The sequence below is a fragment of the Acanthaster planci genome, linkage group LG20 (genome assembly GCF_054643075.1).
Source record: "Acanthaster planci isolate LZ-2023a linkage group LG20, COTS_SCS, whole genome shotgun sequence".
Taxonomy (NCBI): Eukaryota; Metazoa; Echinodermata; class Asteroidea; order Valvatida; family Acanthasteridae; genus Acanthaster; species Acanthaster planci.
Window position 1 is genome coordinate 9,756,451 of NC_141796.1, and position 20,490 is coordinate 9,776,940.

The following is a 20,490-nucleotide window of genomic DNA, read 5'->3' on the forward strand; positions in this document are numbered from 1 at the left end:
GGCCCACTTGGGTGCGCTACTGCTCTTTAACGAACCTTGTCTAAGATTCCACGACCAAACTTTACAACCCCCCCTTCTTGTTGCTATATACATGAGATGCCGCGATCATTCAAAGTTCTTGAATTCGTCTACTCCCACCGATTTCACCCTTTTTATTTCTGCAATTCCCGAAGTTCTGTATGAAGCTGCTGAAGCCTCGCGGTGGTTCCACACCGATGTCAACCCGCGAGCCGGTATTAAATGGACATTTTGTAGAATGATGTTGGGGCGCAGGGTACTGTAAAACCTTGTGATTTGAAGTAAGTGAAATCACCATGCCTCTTTAACGACCGTCGTTCAAACGAGACTTCGGCTGGACAATTTGTCACTGCACGGTGGTGCACCGCAACCTTCTGCTCGCGCTTACAATGTAAAAACCCTCTCTTTTGGATGGCTTCAAAATCAACGCATTACAATCAAGGAAACAAGCGGGAAACACCGTTCAGAATCATATCGCCGGTTGAAAAATAGAGAACCAGGATTTCTTTGAATTTACCTGTTGAGCGAGCAAATTTACGCCAGGCGGAAATGGACTGGGAAACAAGGGAATGGGAGACTAGTCCCGGACCCGGGGGAAAGAAAAGAAAAGAAAAGGGGATATTAATTCGTTGTACAACCAGAGCTGGGTAATTATGGCGGCTTTACACAGTGATGCAGAGGACAACTCAATTGAAATCAGTAATAGGTGAAAAAAATCATATGAGGTGCCCACATTATTACATGAGCTTCGGGAATGCGCAAGATGTCGAAGAAAGGAAAGTTTCACGGAATGTCCATGGATATAGCTGACTCGTTCGCGTGCAGAAATAACCGAAATTTGTCCACAGTTCCGTTCACAGGAGACGGGCGAGTGACAAAAGATAAACCTAGCGGAGTTCCCATCCCGAATGCCAAACAAAACAGACAAAAAACAAAAGCAACCCTCAGAAACAAACCTATAAACCCGAACAAACAACTTCCTACCCCCAAAATCAAAACCAAAATGGTGGTGAACAAATGAAGAGGTCACGACCCTCCTATTGAGAGCCCGCAAAGATTCCACAAGTTCGCGCTCATTCAACTTAGAATCGTCGCCACTCGTACGGTAGACTTGATGACAAGTGCTTAGACAGTCGAAATCTATCCGTGTGGCTCTTATGAAAGACAAGTAGCATAATTGGCCGACTTACACAGAAAAGACACAACTTGCATGCAGCGCTGTGAGCCTCGAGTTCGACCAAGAGAGGGCGCAATTTTCCTAGCAACTTAGGCTGCTTTGGTCGGAACTGCACTTTGCTGGTTCACGAACAAGTAACTATCAAACGCACAGTCGTTACGGTCTCGTGGCTACCAGCAAAATAAACACTCGGTTGAACGCATGCTTCATGTATTTTGTGTTGGCCAGAAAATGCCTAGAGATATACTACGGAATTCACTTTCAGCGCGCTACAAAAGCTGCGCCCGCAGACATCGTTCGCGATCGTTAACGAGTTAACCCATCGGGTATTAAAGACAGCGATGGAAATGCAGAGAGACAAGACGACGAAAGACGGGGGCGGGGGCGTTAGTACGGACAAAAGAAGGTCAGAAGGGTGAAACTTGAAGAGAAAAATGTTGAGAAAGGACAAAAAGGAAGGAGGCCTACTGCACCCAGTCGCGACGCCCCGTCTGATGGGAGTGTAAATTGATAAAACACACATGCATGAGAATTTCCTAACCGATCGACGACAACTTCATGATCAGTACAATCTGCAAGCAAATAACTTTGTGACACCGTACTTGTGCGAATAAGGGTGAAAAGGGTGACATTGTAAAGCTGTGACCAAAACAAAATAATTATAATAATAATTAAATTTAAAAAAAAAATTCATTTTATACATTTCAATATTTTTCTTCCACTTATCCACTATGTCCTTGGTGTTGATTTTTTTGAAGTTTTTTTCCATTGGCGTTCTGGGAAGAAAAAAAGGAACTTATGAAATCCTGTCTCTAGAGGGCTTACCATTGCACTCGTCGTCACAAATGGAGTATCCCGAATCTGACCAGAAAACAACACCATAACAACATCAATGAATGCAATCATCTCCTGAAAAGATCGACCGGTATACGACTGTTTTATGCTTGCTCCAAAACACAGGCAAGAGTTGAAGTCCTTTTCGTCCCCGAAATTCCCAGAATATGCAACGCAACTAAAAAAAAAACAAACTCAACTAAAAACAGCATTCATGCCTTTTTGTTTGCAGTCAGTACCAGTTTCATGCTGTAGCAATTTTCATAAAGCTTTCTTTATGTTTGATTGTAAAACAAAATTAGAATAAAAGACAGAGCAAATAGAATTTCGGATACGGCAGGAAAGGAAAGAGGAAAGTTTCATGCATATTATTTAACAGGCAAAAATTCGAAAATGCAATTACAATCTCTTCAAACCAAGGCGTGCTCCAATGGTTTAAGAACCGTAAGTGCTTTCGCACTTCCTGAACCCAATAATGGCCTTTTATTTGCAAAATGTAATTAAGTACAGTTAGGAATGACTTGTGATCTCACGCAAGCTCGACGCATTGATGCTGCCAATATGCAATGAGGAAACATGATTAACAAAACAGTCTTATTAAATTGCTGCGCAGTTTGTAGAAACAAGTCTTCAGAGTAATCTCAGTTTAATGACTGCATTTTGCAAACCAAAAACTTCAATCGACTGGTAAACGTGAAAGGGATACAGTTACTCTCTACAAGATTTCCCTTACAAAAAAGCCATCCCCGTACGAATGAACTCACAAAGGAACAAAGTAGAAAAAAAGATATGGCCAACTTATGAAAATGAATGACTTTTTCAACCAAGCTAATGGGGGAGGCTCTATTAACTAATCTGTGCATGAAATACTAACTATGCCGTGTTGGATAAACACCGTGTGGACCACTTCACAGATGGGATGAGACATAAACGCATGTTATTTATTTAACACTGCATGTTTTGCGCACAGAACTAGGCCTATTAGGCCTCGTTCTCGACCTACGGGCATGCACACTCTAGCTCCCCCTACATGGAACTACAACCTCAATCTCAGACACAGTTGCATGGTATCGCTGGTGTTTGTACTCTAACTGGTAAACAGCTCCTACACACCACTAATGCGTTGAAATCTACACTCCAACCGTGTGGCGTCAACACCTTGGGTTGCGCATTGATATACGGCAGAGAAAGACAAACCCAAAGCACAGCTTCGTCCGGTCATTCAAAAGGCAGCCACAAAAACAGTGAACATTTCTTCAGGCACTCATATTCCATTCGCATGAAAATAGACATTCTCTAAAAGAGCCCAAGAATCGGCAGACATACGATATCAGGCGTTGAATAGATATGGTCATGCGGTGCAGAATGGGTTAGCTACTACTACAGACTACAGCAAAAAGAGGCCATTTATGAAGTTCAGTGCCGTGCAAGTTGAAAAACAAAAACCTTTGATTTTTCTTATCAGCGGTCATTCGACATTTTCTTGAACGTCATGTCGAAAAAAAGAAAGAAAGAAAAACCATGTTTGACACTTACAGGTTGAACGAATAATCACGACAAAGTGTGTTGATGAATTATTATCCGTCGTGGTGCTAGAGGTGACTTTTTTGTGCGCATGCTCAAGTAGCAATCGGAGTGCCAGCTGTTTTGGAGTACTCTGATTGGCTGGCGTTTTTTACCTGATTTTCTATAGGGCTTTCCCGGCACCCCTCCTTCGGAAACTTTGGCAAAGGATTCTCCTCGTTTGAGTAACTTATTCTTTACTTCACGACGTCAAGTCAGCATTTATCGAGAGAGAAAAGCAGTGGAGTTATCAATTCTCTTTACAGTTTATGTTCACAGGAAAGGACAGCTAACTGAACCTATTTCTGTTTAAATCAGACCTAATTACAGAAGACCTTCTAATAAAAACAGCGATTTATACTAAAAGAAAAGTACGATTGATATTTAAGAGTTAATCTAGCAGCTGGATAAGATTTCATGAGAGCTGAGGAAACAAGTGGAAGACACAAGAATGAGTTAGCTTGTCCATTAACCAATTAAATCCAGTGGCACAACTAACGGATCAAGTCGATCGCTGACTAAGCAAGAGTGGCCGTGTCCAATGCTACATGTTATGTAACAAGTGGATTTGAAGAGAAATGATTGCTTTGACATTTTCCCCGACCAAGGTGACGGAATAAGCCCCAAGTTTGTCGGGGGGGGGGGTCCTGAGAGTCAAAAATAAAGCATCTTTATTACGTCAAAAAAACTTGAACCAACATTATCGGTTTGGGTCACTAAGTGTGGAATTAAGGAGCAGTCCCAAAGTGAAAAATGTATTTGTATTGATTTTCCATAACCATTTCTGGAAATTACCAAGTCAATTTTTAAAGTACATGTATTCGGAACAACAAGATTAATGTTTTCGATGCATATTAAAGATGATTCAATAATCATGTATTGTGTTTCAAGCGTTTCATTTTAGTTTGGAATATTAATGTTGATACCTTGGGGTAAAACCCTGACTGTACTTCTTGTGTATTTGTCTCTAAGACCGGATTACACAGTAAGACACCAACTGACGGTACTTTGAAAACCCTTTAAGATGCACTTTTGCTCAACTTTTCGTCCACTTTTTGTCCATTATTTCTATACCTTGAAGAAAAGTCTTGCCAGACGTTGGTAAATGTTTCTACCCCATACAAATAGACAGTTTCATACCAACTGTCGGGTAATAATAACATTACCCAGTTTTTTCCACCGATTTTATGTTTTTAGCAATGCTCTCAAGAAATCGGGAAAGCAGGACGTACAGGGTTGGGAAACGAGGTATGCGCTGTATAGTAAACCTAGAAAATCAAGAGTAGACTTGTCCTTTAAAATCTGGTCCTGTCTTGCATTCTTTTCAAAAGGCAATAGCAAATGATGAAAAACCTCAGACATAATATCTGAAAATGTACCAAGTAATAACGAAAAATCACATGCTGGGGTTTCCGAGCCACTTAAAGCGAATTTCTGTCACAGAATGGACCCAACTCTTTCACCTTTGAACCTCGACCCCGCGGAAAGCCCAGTTTTGTCATAGGCAGGACGTTAGTTAAGCCACTGGCTGAAGCAAGCCTTATCACACTGAAGGCTCTGGGTTAGACCACTCATTGAATCGAGATGAATCACCCACGAAGGATGCAAGGTTAACAAAGAAAACTACAGAGTCCTCGCCACAAGTTGCAGAATATTACACAGATACGCATTCACTGATAGTAGTAAAATTTACAGGTTAAAACACAACACCCAAAAAAAAAAAAAAACACCAAAAGTTTGAGGTTAAATGTAAAAAAACACAGGAGTAGCAAAATAAAGGAAAGATACAAATAAACCTTCCAAAGGAAGGCTCGAATTTCGTGTAAATTCCAACATGGCGATGGTTACGGTTATAAACGCATCATAAATTGCCAGGAGACAATGTTAGGATTCGAAGCAAATGTCAGTGTCGTCAAAGCAGGCACCCAGCATTGAACTGAAGGTGAAGGGCAGTGACAGGGGAGGACGCACGGATGTCGTATAAAAAAATCTGGACTCGCAATGGCTTTACCCCAATTGAAGCCACGGGCGGCCATTTTACTGTGCCGAATACAAAGGCGGTAGTTAGCTCGCTTGTCAGTGTCACTATTCCTGCCATGAACGAATTTGGTAAAAAATGGCGGTCAAGTCTTTGTATTACCTTCGTATTTGGCACGGTAAGATGGCCGCCGGTGGCTTCAATGACCTTTGTGTGCTGAATAAGGAATAATTATAGGTCCAGATCTTTTTATATGAAGTCCGTGGGAGAAGGGTTCTATAGTGCCACTCAGTAACAAAATGTAAGAACAAAATCGGGCTTAGGGCTAAGTGTTAACTGACTTCGTAAACTTCTCAGCCATTGGTGGCGGTATCAATGTAGTTGTACCAATGAACTGTCATGGTTTTAAACAGGCTCGGAGACACTCGTATATACGTTTCCTTACACGTTTCTGCTCTATCACTTAATGAGAAGGAAGAGCAAGGGAATGCTGCCACCAAGAGTTCGATAAAGGGTCCTGGGTCAACTGCTACGTCGGAACGCACCATTAACAGTCGAGATATCTGCCAGACCAAAAAGGTGTGCTCTTTAAATCAGAAGGAGTGAAACTAGGGTCACTCTGAATTTAGATCACAAAAGAATCCCTGTCAGTAATAAATTGAGCGAAATCGTGATCTACTGGAGAAACGAAAGTTCACTCCAATTGGTTAAGTCGTTAGTCTCCTTCAGAGGGAGTGATTTTTCAACTGAGGATTTCAAGGAACGCAGTGGCTTACATTGGAAGCCTCCGCCCACTACAGCAGCTGTGCATTTGCTGTCTGAAATAAACAAAATTTGAATTTCCTTTAGAACAAAAAACCAATAATAATCATACTTGCAGTGGTCACGTTAATCCGCGACTTACAGCTGTAAACCCATTACAATTCATCTTACGGCTCGAAACGCGTCTAGAAAGGTTTTCACTTTAGGAAAGGTACAAGGAAGAAAAGCACATTCCAAGACAGCATCGTGTTCCTTACAACTCACAGGGAGTGCATTTTCTGACAAAGCTGGGGTGCCTTTCTGTTTCCGAGTTAGTAGCAAAACACAAGCATGTCTGATCGCCTGCACACCTATCTTACCTTTATACTCTTCATCGTCCACGTTCTCGGGGACCTCAGCCAATACCGGTGCTACCTCGTTCTCATTTTCCTCTGGCAGAACGCTTGACATGCTTCGCACCACCATGTTGACCGTGATCACCTCGAAAACGACGTTTTCATGGGCCCGTATCTAGAGACAAAAATAGTACACGCTGAAATATACGGGGTCCGTTTTTTCTGAACTAATGAAAGAAATAAGCACATCGCTTAACTGTTCAAAGATGGCATCACCGTAACAAGTACATCTAGCCCCAAATGTTTAAGATTTATGAGAAAACAAAAGTAAGGCTGATGGACTCTGACATTAAAACACATTCTACTTTCAAGTAGGCCTATTAAATAAACAGATATCGCCCCCAAACACTACAAATTAACGGTATCATGGAAAATATATAAGTACAGGATAAAATGTAGACGCCGGGCCCACGCTTCGTAATACAGTTCTGCCATTAGCCAACGGCTGTTTGCTGCTGAAAATGTGCTGGACTGGTGACAGGGCAATAAATTTCAGACTGGGACGGTGGAATCGCTCACGTAGCACATCTTCATGGTTGAAGGCATGGCGTAGACTGAAGTTCCACGAACTCGTACCGAAAGACAATCCAGGCGGGGGGGTTCAGACGCGGGTCTTTAGTGTTTTTTCCAAGCAGCCTTGTGTCAAGATTCATCGGGTGAATATTCGCGGGGGTTCGTGAATGATTCCTGAATCTTACTCAGCCGGAGAGGACCGGGTGGATGATCTGGAACATGCAGCTTACACAAATGTGCCCGTGTTGACGTACCACAGGTAGGCTAGGAGTTAACCCTTTCGTGAATAACATGAATAAATTGGTCTTCGGGTATAAAATGTTTGAACCTTAATACAAATGCCATGGATCTGATCTTATTCTTGTCGTGGTTAAGGCATTGGAAAGAAATGAACACAACAGGGATATCCAAACAGTTGTCGTTGGTGGGATTCTTTCCGTCTGGATGCATTTATTTTTAGGTTCTCCTGAAGCAAAGACCGGAATGCTTGCGACATGGGGATGTCCACATTCTGGACAAAACATGGATGGATAATGACATTGTTGCACGCACATCAAGGGGCATGTGTTGTCAAACAGTTCCACAGTTGCCTCAGCTCAGTTTCGTGTATAAACGCCACTTGGGCCGCATGCCGCGCAGTGTTTGAGCGCCCTTGCGTGTTGGCACTCACAGACCACACAATACTTAAAGAGTCACAAACAAGTCCTCATTTCCCTAACAATTATCTCGGATAGACCTACGGACAAGAAAAAAATCAGGAATAATTATCAGGAGTTTCCTCCTGAAACCTTGTTGAGGACAAGCAATATATGCTGGCGCACTTCAACCACTTGCGCTGCGGATATTAAGAATTGATGTCGCAGAAGCGGGCAGATTCATCACTGTCCACGGCGAAGGAACGGTGGACTATCGAGCGAGTAGCAGACCTCAATATGAAACCGGCAATTCTCCGAGATCAAACCTGCATTTAATATTTGAAGGATAGCCATTTGGAGGATAAGACCCTTCAACCGGCGTTCAATATGGATGCGTTTTTCTCCTTCGAAATAAGGGATGTCCTACGTGCATAATCGGATCTTTCGTACTCGAAACAAAGTAATATCCGCGCTGCTTAGTGAGTAGCCTGATTGGATTCTCTTGTTGTCAGCGAAATAAAGATTGACACGAAAATGAAATTTTGAAGTACACTGACTCCCGCGATACGTAGTCCAAGTATAGAGTGGAGGATTAAATTAAATCCATGCACTGCAAGCGTACTTTCAAGGCTGGAAATGAAATACTTATTTTATAAAAGGTTGCTGGTAGGTCGCAGGGATATAAACCAAGGCACAAACTACTGCAGACAAAATTACGAATTATGAAGAGGTTTCTGATGTCTATACGATCCCGTGCAACGATTGGTTCTTTCAACTTGCATTTCAATAAATGCTCTCCCACATTGCTCAAATTTGCAGTGGTTCATGATCGGTTTCTTGGAATGAAGATAATTATAAAGAACAGAACAAATATACTGGCATTGCCGACCACTCCCCTCCGTGCACGCACGAAAGGGAAAGCTAAGACTGAAAAACACCGGTGAAAAAGCAGAAAGATTGAGCTGGGATTAATGAACGATGACCTACAATGTAAACCGTCACTAAATCAACAGCACGCCCCTTGAAAAACTCAAGGGCCAATATCGCAAATCCTCTGGCGAGTTGCAAAAAATGCCGCCACCGGTGGGTAATAATGCATTCGTGGTTCGGTTGTGTTGTGAATGTACACACAAGCGGGAGATTCCCTTGGAGTGCGCTTAGCCTTTGGGTGATATCGCCTTTTCTCTCTCAAGAGCTAGTTGTCGCTAATGATCGCGTGATTAAATAAAAAAAAGCCGAGCTGTTGTATGCATCAGTGCCACGACGGAAAGAGTTTAATTATGTTCCATGGGCAGGGCAGGGCATAGCAGCTCTTCGGGCCGGCTCATCACGGCGGTAATAAGGGCAAAACTCGGAGGGCAAGCGTGGTTGTCTTCACGTAGCATTCGAAGCGAAATCTGCATGACTCCAAAATGTGTTGAATTGTTGCGAATTCGCAGCGCCAATGTTGGATCTAACGTCCCGATGTCGCGACGGTGCTCGCTTTCGCAACAAGTACGAAGCTAGCCTTAAGGGCGGTGGGAAAACAAGCGATCGAGGTCTGAGTGAAATTCTTACTAGTTGAACAGGCGTAACGGAAACATCGAGCTCCACGGAAAAACTGTGGTGTTAAACTGGCGTTTAAACGAACACAATCGGCGTGTAATTTACACTGCATCATAGGAGGATACTTTCTTGGTATGTGAACAATCCCATGGGTTATAACGGCGCGAACGCGAACCATGCCTGTTAAGAGGTCTCTTTTTCGAGTCTGACTACTAACACAAGGATCTTAGAATGCGTCCAAAAGCTGTGGCTCCCGCTGAAAACAGCTCGCTTGCCTACTCGAAAGCAGCTCTCATTCCAAGCCTTAGCCAGTGGATTTGGATCCGCCCCAAGCTTTACGAGGCGCCCTCTTCAGTTCGTGCACAGATCTAAGGACTTACTAATCAACACAGAAGGCATGGATCCTAAAGTTACAAAAATCAACGTACGGTGCAGGTAAACAAATCTATATGCAACTTTTGTGTGGTCCGCGGTCATTGACCTCCCAGAATGCTCCTTAAGCGGTTGGTTCTTCTCCCCGAAGGATTTTGGGGGGTTTCGAGTGTCATCCTCATTTGAATAAAGAAAATCACTCCGGCCGCAGATCCTTGAAAAAGTGCCATCTTTCCCACTTTCCCCCGCGCTTCCAATCTGTGGAGCAGCCTCTGATTGAAGCAATTTCCCCGAGTAGATCACCGGAGGGGACGGGCCCGTGGAGATGGTCGCCCGATGGTAGAAGTAAACACCGGGAACGTGACTCCCCTCTGTCCGGTCAAGATCAAGACACGATCCCCGGACGGTTAAAGTGACGGCGCGGGGACAAGGGGTGCTTATTACGGGAACATAGCCTGGGGATGGCCAGGAGAGCTCGCGGTCAGTGTTTCCGGTCCTCCTTATCGCACCACTTCAATGTTGGTTGTACATTTGTACATGTTGTGCATGTACACTGAACAAGATATAAAAAAGAGTCATTCTAGAATTTCATTTGGTGTCCTAAAGTGTGATATGTTGATGTTACTATTAAACCAGACCTGTGTAACAAGGAACTCTGAAATATGATTACGATTGACAATAAACTGTTTTCGTTTGTTTTGCAGGTAGTTTGCCTTACCTAATCACTCACTAATGTGCTCTAAACCTACAAAATTATATACTGTGCGTCAGAATGTGACAGGGACATGAGACCACTGGACCCAAATTTATAAATCGACCAAAAAGTAAACTGCTTCTCTGTGAAACATCAAACACAAAAAACAAAACAATCTCCCCCCCAAAAAAAAACACAGCAGATACATCTGTTTTGCCCTTCGAACATTTTAATAATTGTCGTTCCTACTATCTAACGATTATCTGCCCATCAACAGCGCGCATTAATCAATCACGTTTTTTTTAAAAACTTTGCAAGGTATGATTTTAATTTTTCTCCGAGGAAACCCGAAGACACGCAGGTTAGTTGCTTGCAATTTGATATCGATTGCAATAAATTCAACCCAGCGGAAAATTCCAAATCATTGAAGGCACAGATTCCTTCCTTACACTCTTTGCGTCACGTAGGATGTTGCAAAAGCAGTGCAAAATGGTGGCTGAAAGAAACACAAGACGGGCACCATTCTCAATTGGGCGGGGCCGTTCTCTTTACTCACATTTTCCCAGGTGAAGTTGAGCAGCGGTCGCTTCAGTTCGAATACGTCTGTGAGGACTTTACCAACCAGATTAGGCAGGACGGCTAACAGACTCTTTCCTGTTGGACAGAAATAAATCAAGAAGAAATACATTCAAAATTTGGCAGAAATGCAAGCACGTACGCGGGTTTCAGTTTTTTGGGCTAAAATAATGACTAGTTAACACGACTCACAGTCTTAATTGACAAAGCAATATTTAACTTCAAGAAAGTAATTTTTGACCTGATGTAAGAAATAAAAGACCGACGCTTGATTCAAACCTTCGACCCATGGATTAAAAGTAACTTGATGAGCTGCCAACAAACTGATTTAACGACAGATTCATGGTCCACCCTGTTGCTTGGACACCAGCTAATCAAACGCGAAACCTGAAGGTCATGACGCTGAATGATGCTATAACCTAAAAGAAAATTGGTGGATGAGGTATCACTAACCAAATGTGATTTGAAAACCTCCTTCGAATCGCAATCAAAGAAACTATTTGCAAAACGTAATAAATACCCGTTTCATTTTCTAAGTAGAAGCGCGAATATGAAATTGTGTGAGATCGAGGTGACGATAGGTTTTACCTTTGAGAAATTGCTTCAACATTAATAGCATTTAATCGGCTGTCACTGCCCGTTCATTCATTTTCTCTCCAAAATGCCGCGTTTCATAAGCCTTTTGCGAATTAAATTTGAATAAAATCGGGTACACTGAGTTCTTTAAATTCATGTGAACATAACAAATTGAATTCTCCATACTAAAGACACTGTTGCTGACCTCACGATTCGGGGCAAGATTTTGCTTAGTTTCATAAAGACACCTTGTAACAATACACTGTTCTCATATAAGAAGGGCACAAAGGAACCAGTCCATTCTAGAGATGGTGCATGGTCGCTATGTGAAAGCTTGCCCCAAATCACGAGGTATAGCAACAGTGTCTTTAGTCTGGAGAATTTAAACTGTTATGTTAATGTGCAATGATAACTCAGTGTACCAGATTTTATTCAAATGTAACTCCCAAAAGGCTGAATTAACATCAGTGGAGCCCCTAAACCATGACGGTCCTGTATCCCGTAATTTCGACGTAATTTTCCACAAATCTCTTTGGGGTCGAGGTTCATTAAAATAAATCCCATCAGCGTGTTCATTCATTACCAGTGAGTGTGCAATGCGCGCGCAGAACAAAAGAAAAATACTAAATATGAAATGAAATTTTAAAAATAAATAAATGGTAACAAAGGGGGGAAGCGTGTACACGTAGATTTGTTACTGGCATCATTGATTGATGTCATTCCGAACCACCCTGAGAAGTAGCAGGACATAAAGGCTGGTATTTGTGGACACAACGCGCGCCGGCCTGTCAAATTAACGGCCCAAGGTTTCACGCTGAAATTGATGAATTCACGGCCTCTGCACGCGCGGATTAATTTTGTGAGTCGTTTAGGCGAATTACAAACCCAAGGTCAATTGAGGGAGGATGTATCGCGCTTTCGAGAGATGATAAAATATCGCTCACTGGTTACAAAAACTGCCCGGTCCTTTACAACTTGAGAATACCTACAAATAGACGAGAACTATTCCCCTACTATTTAACGATAAAAGACTTGATCAAACCTTGCGGCTTGAAATGTTAGACATTTACACATTTACAAGCAGCAGTTGCTCGAGTAAGGATTTGCATCACCTCAAAAAAAGTGTCCTCACAGGTGCAAGTTTTATGTAGCTTTCAAGGGCGTTTTACTTTGCGGCCAAAAGCCTGTCCTGTCTTTCTGACAAATGCTAATTGCTCTCTGCACTGCGGGTGTACTCAACCTGCAGGGTGGAATGGTACGTGGCTTGAGTTGTTATGATGCATAAATTGACGTTGAGGACCATTAGTACTCTGTGTTGTCATTTAGTGTGTCTTGATATATAGTTATCTTTTAACGATACACGATCCGCTAAAGTTCATTCCGCTCTTGTGTATCTACGGGTGCAAGAGAAGTAGGCCTTGGGCAACTTTGCCCTGGAGAGAGTGAAACTGTCGAAGATCCCATTTTGGGTTTGAATAAAACATGAAACGTTCCGGCCAAAATGTTAAAAAAAGACCACTTCGCGTTAAAGCTGGGTTATCGACACCTGTCCGTTTCCCCTCGATTTCTTGAGACGGTGGTGAACCCAACTGCCCCATCCACTGAGTGTCTGTAGTCAAAATAATCACTCGGTGAGTGCTTAAACGATCGCGCCTATTTTGGTATGCGCGCTTCTCGACGACGCGTGAACGGGTCAGGCGACGGTGGGTCCTCCAACGGGGTCGCCTCCCCGGCGGGGGACCGCGCGTGCCACGCTGGCCCCCGACCTGGTATTGACCGGCCCGGCCGGCGAACACTTGAGGATGGCAATTAACTGTAGGGCGATTGATGAGTCCAGAATACCACCAAGGATCACTAGAGGCAGCAAGAGGATCATCGACTCGGGCGAAAAGACAAAATTCGGCGTGAGGACCGGCGCCTAAGTATAATAGGAACACCTTCGCTGTCGTACAGAATGCGCACAGAATTCAAAAACCTCTGGCTCTACGGAACAGGCAGTGGAGATAGCAAAAAAAAAAGTCTGCATCACAGCTGGTGTACTCGACTTCAGTCTGTCAATTTGCAAAGCTCTCGGCTTCCAGCAGGGAAAAAGAGGGTTCTTCGTTGCCTAGCAACAATACCCTGTGGCGCAGACATATCGTGCATGCGCGCGCACTGTCTCGCGCGTACATGAATGCACACAGCCCTCATAACTAATATTTTCGTTAGAACGTGTAAGGAGGGCACCGCGCGCACGGCGGCACTCATCAAGTGTCGGCCAAAAACCTCTCCCTCCGTCACCGCTACCGAGTAGCAAGAACCGTGTCCATACTTTGCTCAAAACAACCTTTGCTCAAAAGTTCAAGTAAACTTTGCTTAATATGGTCAGACGTGAAGTACCACGTCCCTGCTTAGGGCAAACTGGCAGTCCAGCATTCGCTCCGAACGGCCGGGGGACGGAGCTTCGCGCTGATGGCTAATGCAAGCCCGTTCGTAACAAGAACCCGGATCAAATAATGAACAGAACCTCAAATATCCGCAGGCAAGGACTTGCGTTGACTTTCTCATCGAACAATGCGTTATCAAAGCGAAGGCACAGGTGCTTGGCAGCTGATCATAGCGCGCCTCGGTGGTGCCGCTTCGCGTTCAGAATGATCACAATAATCTCTCAATCGGCACTTTCTTTGAATTATTGTCCATCGTCTTGCATTATTGAATAACAACATGCGAGGACAGCGAATCAATGTGCCGTTACTGCGCAGTAAAATTAGCTTCGGCATAATTTTACTGACGATGTGAAATTACGTATCTTGTGTTTATGATGTACCTTCTAATATAAATCCAGTCTGTTCTGGTCATTGCATCCATGTTTTTCTAAGAAGCACTTCGCACATCGTATTACCTGCCATTATAATTCAGCCACGTTGTTGAAACTGATTCCCCTAATTTTAATGTCTACATTTATTTCCCGGGCTACTCATGGAGCGGTTACCTGCATTACTTATAGCCTTTCATTTTATCTCAACATATGACTAATTCTTCTCGGAGAGCTGTTGCTACTCCTTGAGGATTGGGAGACTTTGAGACGCTTGGTGGCGACAAACATACCGATCCTTTATATCAGTTCTGAACATGCGCACGTCGGTTTGAGCGCTCGAGCATGCGTGCAAAGTTCTGAGCAAGCGCAATTTCTTGAAAAGGGACCAGTATGTCTGCTGCTACGAATGTCTCAAGGTCTCCCATTGGAGCATCAAACACCCAGAGTTTACTCGAATCGAAGCATTAGAATCGGGAAACAAAATGTCTGGAAATTTCAAACGTATCAGACTGCAACGTTTGCTCTACGCTGTCGACAAAACAGAGCCAAGTCTTTCTTTTCAAACAGAGGGTTTATGGTGAGGAACTCGTCCACATATTATCTTAGTACGCTAACGAAATTGCACCACTTCCTGCTGGATGTGTAACCAGCCCAACACTCATCCAACAGAATGCTAGATGTATGATATCTGCAAGAGTTCATCCACCTCCTGCCTCTGGAACGTCTCAGGAGAGTGATTTATTCGGAGTTTATTTATTTCAGAAAATCCTTCCCGAGGCGACTTGATAGGCACTTCAAGGGGGATTCGCAGAAACGGCGAACGAGCCGCTCTGCGTCTTGAGCAGGCAGCAACGACTCAACCGTGCGCGTACGGGTTGACTTAGACTGTCACACTTGTTTGGAAAAATTCGTACATCGATCCCACCTTTTTAGAAATTAAGAGGAAACGTTCGAACGGAGAAAGGTTACGCAGTTGATGAAAAAAATCCTGGGTTGACGTATTTCTTGTGGTATTTGTGGTTAGCACGGTAATAAGGCAATAAGGTGTTGTTGGCATACTGCTCGTGGTATTTCAGAACTACAGCGAACATTAACTTCGTTTCTTGAAGCAGTAGGACACCACAAAGAAATCATTGTCAATCCAAACTGGTTACTGTTACTCCTTGCCGATTCTAATCTCAGACAATCGCAGACACCGCAGAGGTGCCATTAAAGTCGCAGTTTGCTTCGGATGGCATCGATGGCTCGGCACATTACTGCCAGATTCGCGATATAGCTGGCGCCGAAGTTTTAATTTATTGGACTCTTACAACGCGTCACATGATCTCCATAATGCTTATGTTCGCGCATTCTGGCGCTTTTCATTCACTAATTATCCACCACATTCAACGACAACAAAAACATAAGCGCCAGGATATCCTGGAGGAAGAGAGAATTAAAGGATACGCTTCCATTATTTTTGGGCTCGTATTTCGAGATGGAACGCTATAACGGAAAGTACAAGCAACACAGAACCACAAAAGTCATTCTGTTTGTGCGTGCGTGGTTACCATGGTTACCATTCACGCTACCAGCCCACGTCACCGTTATGTTCCACCATGGCAATCGTTTCGACGAGTCATCACCGGCTTCACTCGCCTTTCGAGAAGAGAAAACGACCGTTGTGGCTCTACCTAGTTTGGGGAAAACCCGCAGCCGCAAATCACTCCGCCCTTTTTCAGGAACCACTTTGTTAGACATTGGAGCAGACCGTGCGTAAACGTGCGTCCACACACGAGCGTTGCGACATGAGAGTCTCATTTGTTGGAACCAAAATGGTGGAGTATGCGTTAGGGTACACAGTAGCTGCATGCTGTACTGCACACAACAATAACTCTCTCTCTCTCTCCTCAGCTCTAAGTGAGTCCGCACTCGCGGAGGAATATTCTTTCACACTTCGGAATGAAATAGTCCACTCCCCGTGCCCCATTTCTGCGTTTATAGAGCGGGTCAAACCAGCCCATTCCGACACGTACCAACCCTTAAGTTGTTACCCTCCGCACCTCTGAGGTTAACACCTCCAATCTTGACAAGTTTCATAATTTCGGCGAACTTATGTCCTAACCTTTTTCTCGCGCCTGGGGATGACGATAATGAGGTTCACTAAATCCGACCTCTCGGGCGACTAGACAGACTTTTCATCAAAGCACCGTTTGACGTGGTGGCGAGCACGTCGCAGTATGCGAGGGTGACGAATGTAGCACGCGGTCATAAGGAGGGGACTAGGGGAGCGAGTGCAAGTTTTCGGTTCTAAACTGAGGTCCCAGTTTCCATTGTGTTGCCTAATTGCAGGGAAAAGGTCGTCCTTGAATAGTGGTCCACAATGCACAATATTATGGGATTCAGTCACCATTTGGGCACTGCACTGATTAGAAGCAAACTTATGGAGGCTTCACATGGTAGCCATCTTTAATACAGGACAGTTCTGTTCCACAGGGAAACCTCGTTTGTGCACACCCTGTGGAACAAAAGCACTGGCCTGCAAGATGGCAGCCATGCAAACCTTCTATTGACATTTTCTGCAAACAACTGTGTTTCACAGACTGTCACTTGGACTTTCCTGGGGTCTTCCCTTTCATAAGTTCCTCTTTTCAAAATATCACTTTTAATTGATAATCACGTCAGGCCAGGCGGTTTAGTTTTACTTCTATGACAGTCAAACGTGCCCCAAATAGTCACATATTGTTATACATGAGACCATGAGACATCTTCACGAGTGCCGTGACTCGCGGTTGATGTAATTAATGGAAATCTGAGCGAGACGATCGAGCTCTAGTGGGTTCGACCACTTCAACTGAAGATGCCCTCTAAGTAAACTGCATTGCAAAGTGGGCCGGACACAAGCCTTGTTTCAAGTCGCGTCATTTGAGATTCAAAACCAGCACTCCTTTTTCTTCCACAACAAATGTTATACAGGCCTCCCCTTGTTGCCTAAATAGTCTCGGGCGGGCATTTTACCGGTGTTTACACTGGACCGACAGGTTTTTAAAAAAATATAAAAAGTGCACACTTGGGCAAAATTTCTCCTTGCGGAGCTCCCAAGCGTATTTCACCCTCCACCGACGCGTTGTTCCCGGAGGCTAAACGCGCCCGCGCCGCTCGGGAAGTTTTCCGGGTTCCAACACGGCGACCGTTTTTTTTTCTCCAACTCTCTCCCAATTAAAAAAAAAAAGATTCCTGACGGATCGTGCTCAAGTTCTGACCAGTCAGCATGAAACGGGTGTGAAATTCGAACATCACCCAGCAGGCACATCAACCGAGTCATCCAGCGACGAGTGCCTTGAGATATCAAGTGATATCTGGCTAGGACAGTCCCAGTTCGGTCAGGTATATCCCTGGATATGCTGCTTGCGCCACAGTCAATCCCTCGCCTCAAACGCTACGAAAGGACCATGCTCTAGGTATAACTCTCAAAGGAGCAGCCTCAACAAGAAATCAGGCGAGTTTCTTTGCTGATAGATATGTATCTTTCAAGATAGCATGAAGAGGGCAACACTGTAAAAATCAACGCCCATTATAAAGTCGTCTTTGCGCTAACAATAACATGTAACCATTAAACACCGGTAACCGTTTAAAATTAAACATCTTTTTAGAAATCAACGTGCTTTGGTGATCAAAACTTGCCTCCACTCGATAAACGTGTTTTTGTGTCTTGCTATGAACACCAAAATGTGTCATTGCGTTTAAATCTATTAACACATCAATACCCATTTGTTAAAAAACATAAATACTACAACGCGTATATAGCTTTGGATTATGAACACCACAAAACGTTCTTAGGGAGTTAAAAGGAAGGCGTTATAACACTGTTTTACGGTGGAACTGTGCTTTTAAAGGCTTATTATGGACATGAGCTGCTCGACGTAATTAGGAACAACGAACCCACGTACAGAGCGGTGAGTTCGCAAAACGTAGGACCCATAATGAATACAACATACGATCGGCGCATCAACACTGTTCTCGCCGATAATGTTACCCTGTATCAAGCAGGTGTATCAGCCTTGGAGCAGAAACCGTTGATGTCACCAAAAGCAAATTAGATATAGGGGAACATGGAAATGAGCCCGAGGCACAGAACTCAATAACGATCAAATCCAGTACCGGTAGTTGACAAGCAACTGGAGCCATTAAGTGAATAAGGTAAGACGACATGCAGCTTTGGGGCAGTTCACTGTACTAACCGAGACCCGTTCCATCAGAGGAGCAATAAACGAGCATACGCAATGATGTCATGCCGCTTTTAACATCTCTCTGAATGCAGTGTGTGACTTCGAATACTATACCAAGCAATCACCTTGCATGTGCGTAGAGATTTACTTTGAAATAATGACGCAAATCATTTGGGACCCAAAATACACAGTGATGGACGATGATCTGACAGCTTTGAAATTACACACTCCTGATATTTGAAGACATGCAATATGTGCAGCTATAAATGGAGTTGGACATTTATTTGTTGTTGTGGTGGTGGTGGTGGTTGGTGTCGGTTTTGTTTTGTTTTTTCTGACCACTCCCTCTACACGCACGGCCTATCACGCGAGAGACGAAAGTAGAGCCACGTTCCTTCCTCTTAGGTCGGTCGTGTAACCTGCATGTCAGATCGCCAACGCAAGCTGGATTGAACACAGACATGCCCCTCATGGCAAGACAGAGCGCACGTCTTTAATCAACCGCCATGTTATACCAACGATTAAACAATTTTATGACGTCCGTCAGAGAAGAGGCACGCACCATATTCATATACTGCACAAGCTTACCGTACGATGGCTGAAGTTTTCCGAACTGAGCACATGCCGGCGAATTAAATTTGGTACCCTCAAACAGTAACTGCGGTACCATCACCCGGAAATTCATCCAAGGCACGCAGATTTAATATGCTCTTCCTCCAGGCTGTGTTTGTATTCAACAGACATTCTTGGACAAAGTTTGTCTGAATCTCCAATCAAATCACGCTCGATAAATCAGCTGCTCAAACGGATCCCGAAAGGCACTTCGGTGAAGTTCACGCTTGTGACTACGCGCGGCGGTCAACGATGAACCGGCAGTTTGACTGAATCCTATAAATCACCAAGGTTAGGGCGATGTTGATACAAAATATATCCCGACTTAACTGTAAACTTGTTCCTTTTTAATAACATGTAGAAAACAACCTATTGTTTAAAGAACACCTGCCAAATAACGCAGATACTTTCTATATATGGATCGAAGTGATGTCACGAATCATGGACATCGAACTTAACAAAAAAAACCCACACGATTTATTAAGACTACACGGTTCGAGCAGCCTGACGGTCAGTTTAAGAGCACTTCACGTGGTCTGATGGGATTACCAACATGCTGCAACACTCGTGACCCAAAAGAACCAACACAATGCTTCTCGAGAGAAAAAAAAGGCGCCAAAACGATATCACTCAGTCCGGAGTGGGACGATTTGGCAACTGTCAACTGCAAATAAAGCCTGCGCACTTCGTACTGCTCTCTATTAGATTTCCGGCAAAGTCGAGAAAACGTTATTTAATAAACCTTCATGTTTGCAGTATCAATAATTCTGCTCTTCGCTTGTTTGAAGAGAGAAAATCCTCCTGCAAGAGCAAACAAGCCAACAGATAAGGAAAACCTTCCATTATTCCGCCAAGAAAACCTAAAAAACAAACAAAAACAAAAAAACAAAAACAAAACAAATCAATAATTCTGCTCTTCGCTTGTTTGAAGAGATAAAATCCTCCTGCAAGAGCAAACAAGCCAACAGATAAGGAAAACCTTCCATTATTCCGCCAAGAAAACCTAAAAAACAAAACCAAAAAACAAAAACAAAACAAAACAAAAAACAACACCAACGTTCGTCAGACAAGCCAAGATCCAAGAAACGACAGGTTCGAATTAGCCGAGGGATGGCCTGCCGTATCTATCTATCGTACCTCGTCCATTATTTTGGCCCTTTAAAATTTTGACATTGACTAAAACCACATTCACTCCAGACGAAAACAAATAAATCCCAATCCCTGGTAATATTCTC

At 43.6% G+C, this 20,490-nt stretch overlaps 1 protein-coding gene across 14 annotated transcripts in view; it reads right to left on the reverse strand.

The window, feature by feature from the left end:
* Positions 1–20,490, reverse strand: part of LOC110975095 (soluble guanylate cyclase 88E-like) — a 96,009-nt gene that overhangs the window by 15,405 nt on the left and 60,114 nt on the right. For 4 of the 14 annotated variants that reach the window (XM_022227238.2, XM_022227239.2, XM_087130320.1 and 1 more), the window contains 6 exons: positions 11,043–11,140; positions 6,692–6,842; positions 6,347–6,388; positions 3,709–3,792; positions 2,021–2,056; positions 536–595 (listed from right to left, as the gene is read on the reverse strand). In XM_022227238.2, coding sequence (XP_022082930.2) covers positions 536–595; positions 2,021–2,056; positions 3,709–3,792; positions 6,347–6,388; positions 6,692–6,842; positions 11,043–11,140 — 471 coding nt within the window. The remainder of the gene's footprint in view (positions 1–535; positions 596–2,020; positions 2,057–3,708; positions 3,793–6,346; positions 6,389–6,691; positions 6,843–11,042; positions 11,141–20,490) is intronic. The other 10 variants (XM_087130321.1, XM_087130323.1, XM_087130322.1 and 7 more) reach the window with 10 other exon arrangements.